The following is a 6,138-nucleotide window of genomic DNA, read 5'->3' as shown; positions in this document are numbered from 1 at the left end:
AAATTAAAGTTTAGGTGCTAGATATGTAAATACACAAGAATTGAGTGGTATGCATGTAAATCTTCCAAATTTAATTCATTACTGGGGCATTTACACCCACGCCACTCAAGTCTTATGTGTTTGTATAAATAAAACCAAAATTTAATTTTTTTTCATGCATGGTACTTAAATATTTAATGTCACATAAAAAACATCATTATTATCACATGCTAATTCTTATAACTGAGATGCACATTTTTATACATAAATTCATTACAGCATGGTGTTATAAATGTAAATATATAAATATAGCAGTATGGATATAAACAGCTTAGAGAAGTGTCGAACATGTGTTTTTTCCTTGTTTTTGCATTTTTTTTTAATATGAGTGTTGATGAAACTTAATATTTGCGTGAAGGGGAGAAATTCTATCTATCATCAGCCTCGTGATAAACTAATAACACAAGCAAAGTTCTTATAACTGAGAAGTACTATAAAATGGTTTTGCAGCAAAATAGGGATAATTACATACAGAGCACCCAAAACATTGATATTTACAAACACACCCAGGTAATTTTTTGAACCATTGATTTGATGCATCTACCTGTGTCACGATGAAATCATTAAGAATTTGATAAAAATGAAAAATAAGGGTTGAGGATTTTATCATGAATTTTGATATTTGAGTAGTTATCCTTCATTTGAACTATTCCTGGCTTCCCGGGGATCTTGGGAAAATATAGATTGAGAAACGAGAGCTCTAACAAGTCATTCATCACCTTATTTTCTACATTCCTCCTAAAGTCAGAATCTTTATCGGTGTATGAACTCACAAACAATACAAGATCTTACATCCTAAAAGGATTCAATATAAAGAATACAACTTTTATTTTCAATTTATTTTTGAAAATATAGTTCTATCAGATGCTTCTCATTGAATTACTTATAAGAGTTCTAAAATATGCGTCATATATCCTCATCATTAACTAATTTGAAAATATTGATTATAAAAAAGGAGACTTCAAAATTAATATATAATTCAATACAAAATGAAAGTAAATAAGTAAAGCATATAAAGAAAATTACATCAATATTTAATTATCCAAATTACAATATTGATATTCCTCAGTTTACGACGAAACTTCTCTCCACTGTCCAGACGGCAACTTTTTTCCCCCCTTTTTAGAGAAGTTCTGCAATGTCGGTGGAAGCGGACAAGTCATTAACCAAGAAGTTGAAAAATTAGAAAACAAACCCTACAACATTTTGTCGTGTAAATTCGACCAAACTAATCTTGCAGATATAAAACTTTCACTACTTTTCCAAGAGATTTATACCCCCTCGAAGAAATTTAAAAATAATTTTTTTATGAAAAATTTACATACATACCACTTAATTTTTGTTTATTTACTTGTATAACAACTAATCTTCAATGTTTACATACATGCCATCTTACCGTATATTTCACTTTCTTTTTTCAGGTTAAAATGAATTTCGCTTTAACTATTTATCTTAACAAAAACAAATTAAACAAAAAGTAATTTCATAAGCAAAAATTCGTATTCTATTATAAATTCATATGCCCTCCATCCTCACAAAGCTCCTCTTCGAACGCCGAACCACCGCACAAAGAAAGAGAGAAAACAATGCACCCCGCCATCGCCATCACAATCCCCTTGGCCGCCGCCTGCCTCCTTGCCTCCCTCGCCGGCTTCTTCCTCCTACGCCGGAGAAGCATGCTCCGCCCCGATACAGAGAAGGGAGCCACCATCGCTCAGTTCCTCCATGGGCCCAAAAACGGGTCGGACAACTCTCCTCCCACCCCAAAGGATGACATCGTCGCATCGTCACCAAGACGCTTTACATGGCCGGAGGTTGAATCAGCCACAGCTAATTTCACCTCGGATGTAATCGGCAAAGGGGGATTCAGCACGGTCTACTTCGCTCGTCTGAAGGACTCCACCACCGCCAGCGTTAAGCTCCACCAGAGCAGCGAACGCCTCCACCGTGCCTTTCGATTGGAGCTCGACATCCTCCTCCGCCTCCATCATCCCCACATTGTTCGCCTCCTCGGCTACTGCGACGAACAGGGTATGTGCTGCAACTTCAACTAATTCTAAAGTTATTTTTGAAACGGGCAATTTGTCAAACACCATGTGTGCAGATGACCAAGGCGTTCTGATTTTCGAATTCATCCCGAATGGAAGCCTGCACGAGAAGCTCCACTCAGGCTCCGTGCTCCCATGGGCGCGGCGGACTTCCATCGCTTACCGTCTCGCGCAAGCTCTCGACTACCTCCACGAAGGCTGCGAGCTCCAGATTGTTCATGGAGACATCAAGGCCTCCAACGTCCTCCTCGACGGCGACCTAAGCCCCAAGCTCTGCGATTTCGGATGCGCGTGCATGGGTTTCTCCTCCGCCGTCCGACCGCCGGCCTCCATGACCGGTTCGCCGGGTTACATCGACCCGAACTACATTCGGACCGGGATGGTGTCTAAGAAGAGCGATGATGTGTACAGCTTTGGAGTGAGTGTTGCTGCTTGTAATGATCACCGGAGCGGAAGCATTCGATGCGAGGACAGAGAGGGTGTTAGCGGCGGAGGTGGGTAAAGTGCTCCGGCAGGCAGACAGTGGGTACGTGTCGCAGATTGCAGACAGACGCCTCGCCGGAGAGTATGATGAAGGAGAAGTCCAAGTAATGGCGGCCATTTCAGCGCTTTGTATTGGGGAGAATCCTAGTTTGCGGCCATCGATGGCGGATGTGGTGAGGATGATGGAAGATAAGGTGCCTTCGGCGATCACAGCCGTGGAGATTGTAAAACGTGAATAAAAATTCGAGCTTGCTGATTTTCATTTGGCAGATTTAATTAAGATCAAAAGATTCGATTGCACGACAATATTTTCAAGTGTTTAATGGTGTCTAAATTGAATGAGCGTGGCCTTATTCAAATTCTCTGATTGAAATTTTATATTTAAGCACACAATACAGAAGAATAATTTATTATCTTAAGTTAAGTTGTATTGAGTAGTTCTTAAATATATTTTAAGTGTTTGATTTATACTCATTTGGGATCTGATCAGTAACGTTTAGTTCATCTATAAGTTAATTGGACTTAATATTAGTAGGGTCCAGTATAAATTTTGGAAATTTTTATTTAATTCGGCAATGAACTTGTTTATTTTATAATTTAAACAGTCATTAAAAATTTATAATCATAGAGTGATAATTTAATGTTTGATTTCTCTTGTTGAGACTTTACTAAATGTCAAATTTGTAGTTTATTTGTCTATTTAATTGATGACTCTAAGTCTCAAAAATATTTTTGATGGCTTGATTTAAACTTGACCACTCAAATTATATCAATTTTGATATCATCTGTCTCATCTTATTAAGACGACGAGTTTGACTAAAAATTTGCTGAAATTGATATCCCAGATGATCTTAAATTTACATCTGTAATATTTCTTACTTACAAATACCTCGAGACTAAATGATAAAATTTTTCTATGACACATTAAAATTATATGTAAATATATCAAATATTAATTTTAAATGTTTATAAAAATAGTAAGAAGTTAATTTCCTCGGGAGATAATAATTTAACTATTATCTTGTAGAGACAAAATGTCGTATATTTTCTTAAAAAAATTTTGTAATTTTAATAAAACATTCAATATTTGAGTAAATATATTTTATATGTAATTTTTTTATTAAATGAAATTTCAGATATAAAAGTTTAAATGTATTTCCGTTACTTTTTAGATACCTTTTAGAAGAAGACGGTCAAAAGTTATTTTTTGACATTTTCAGAAGCTTAAATTTACTCTCTTAATTGACACTTGACAGTTAGCAGATAATAATAAGTTGTGGGGGCAAAATGATTATCAGCGATAAAAGTTCATGGAGGAATTAGAAAACTCATTTTTTATTTTTAGTGATTTATTGAATATTTATTTGAAATTACTTTTTATTTTTTTATTTTACAAATACGTATTTTTATTTTTTAATTTATTTTGAGTGTTTAATTAAAAAAATATTATAATATGTTAGATATAGTTCATTTCAAATAAAATAAATTAATAAATAAGATTAAAATAGAAAAAAACAATCCCAAGCGATCTCTTTATTTTTGGTGTGAAAAGCATTTATTAGAGTAATGATATCAAAAAGTGTGGGCGGAAAACAAGGCATCAAGTGTGAAAAACATTTTTTCTTTGATTTAAAACATTTTAGCACATTATATTGACTATTGAGGCGTCGAAACAACTGTACAAATGGTCTGCTCGAGGCCAATTTGTTTATTTTTGAACAGAATATATATATATATATATATTAAGAAATATATTGCTAATAGTGGTAGCCTTACTATAATGAATGTAGTTCTAGGTAATAACATGTTACAAGGGTTGTCATTAGTTTTATCCCTAATCAGTACTGAAACTTAGCAGATTTCTGTGCCTTTTTCATGCATGCCACAATAAAGAGGTGTTCAAAAATTAAACTTAGAGCGATATGGGGAGGATTTATTTGGGGATAACAATTTGCTGTATTGTAGGAAAATATAATATTGATACAAAGTTGTATAATAAAAAGTTTGAAAGCTTAATAAAGTAAAAAATGTTGCACATACGAAGATGAATATAATCTCGACGAGTTAGCTAACAAAGTTGGTGTAAATGATTATTTTCACATAGAATTCATGGAAGACGATTAGGGGAGTGACGGTGATGGCTCAAGAAAACGTTGAAGGCACACTTTACTTACTCAATAAGATGACAAAATCTATTAATGTAGTTGAAACCAAGATTGATGTAGGACGTTGACCCCTTAAGTTTAAACATATGATCAAGAAAAGTATGAAGTCCCTACTTTAAAAGAACACGCTTCAGAGTTTGAAAAATATGTGAATTTAGAATTATGTAAGGATTGTGTATATGTGATAAACCTAAAATTTATAGTGCTTTTATACACATTTTTATGCATATTTTAAAGATAGTGTGCTTTAATGGAAGGTATTTGTGTGTTTTTTCTTCATGTACAACTAAAAAAGTGAAAAAAAGGCAAAAGGAGTGAAAAAAACATCAAATATGAAGCAAAAATGCAAAAAATGGTGCAAAAGTATTTTGGCGCCTAAGCGCCAGATCCGGCGCTTAAGCTCCGATGAAATAAAAAAGGTCGCGCCTAAGCACCAGAGGTATTACCAGATGATTAAATATTAATACACAATAACTCGGTCTATAGAATAAAAGAAGAGTCAAATGAAAGAAGATAATATAAGGCAATACTTGTTATGAAAGGGTTTCAATAGAAGGAAGAAATGGGCTACAAAGAGATTTTTTATATTGTGGTGAAGATAAAAACTGTTAGAGTTGTGCTGAGCTTAATAGTATATGAAGATCTATATCTGGAGCAGATGAATGTATAGATAGCCTTCTTATATTAAAATCTGAAAGAGAAGTTGTACATGTAGCACCCGCAAAGCTAAAAGGTTCCAAGGAAATAAAATTTAGTCTGCAGGTTGAAGAAGAGCTTTTATGACTTGAAGTAGGCTCCAACATAGTGGTACAAGAGAGTTGAACGATTCATGTCAGATAGTAGGTACATGAGTGTTGGACATACCACTATTGCTTCATGAAGGACTTTCGTAATTATTATATCTTGTTCCTTTTAAAGTGAATGACATGTTAATTGTAAGGGTAAATATGAAAAAAATTAAGGACTTTAAGGAGCAATTATCAATAGAATTTGAGATACTTCAGCTGTTGGGAGTGTGATGGGTGTTATCATATGTGAGACAAAACAATAAATATGTAGTGAGAGTTGTCAGCGGGTACATAGGTAATCCTATGAAGCAACGTTTGGAGATGGTGAAGTGGATTCTCAGGTATCTAAGAGGAGCAATAAACATGACACGTTGTTTTTAAAGTACAGGGATTGACCTATAGAGATTTGTAGATTCAGATTGATAGAAGATTTGAATGTTAAAAGGAGTGTAACAGGGTGTATTCTCACTTTAGAGAACATAATGGTGGGTTGGGATTCCTGCCTGCAAAAGATTACTATACTTTTAAGTATGAAGCTGAATATATTGTTCTCACCAAGGCTAACAATGAGATGATTTAACTCCATAGCTTTATGGTGGAACTGGGCAAGGAGAA

The 6,138-nt window shown here is 34.4% G+C and overlaps 1 protein-coding gene across 1 annotated transcript; it reads left to right on the top strand.

Moving 5' to 3' along the window:
- The first annotated feature begins 1,552 nt into the window (after positions 1-1,552).
- LOC110031436 (probable receptor-like protein kinase At1g33260) lies at positions 1,553-2,989 on the top strand. The gene is given in 3 exon segments (XM_020734627.1): positions 1,553-2,070; positions 2,144-2,508; positions 2,510-2,989. Coding segments are annotated over 3 exon segments (1,110 nt in total). The 5' UTR covers positions 1,553-1,625; the 3' UTR covers positions 2,810-2,989.
- Positions 2,990-6,138: the final 3,149 nt, after the last annotated feature.

The sequence above is a fragment of the Phalaenopsis equestris genome, unplaced genomic scaffold, assembly GCF_001263595.1.
Source record: "Phalaenopsis equestris unplaced genomic scaffold, ASM126359v1 Scaffold000002, whole genome shotgun sequence".
NCBI classification, from domain to species: domain Eukaryota; kingdom Viridiplantae; phylum Streptophyta; class Magnoliopsida; order Asparagales; family Orchidaceae; genus Phalaenopsis; species Phalaenopsis equestris.
The sequence above is the reverse complement of the archived record's forward strand: the minus strand, read 5'-3'. Positions and strand labels throughout refer to the sequence as shown.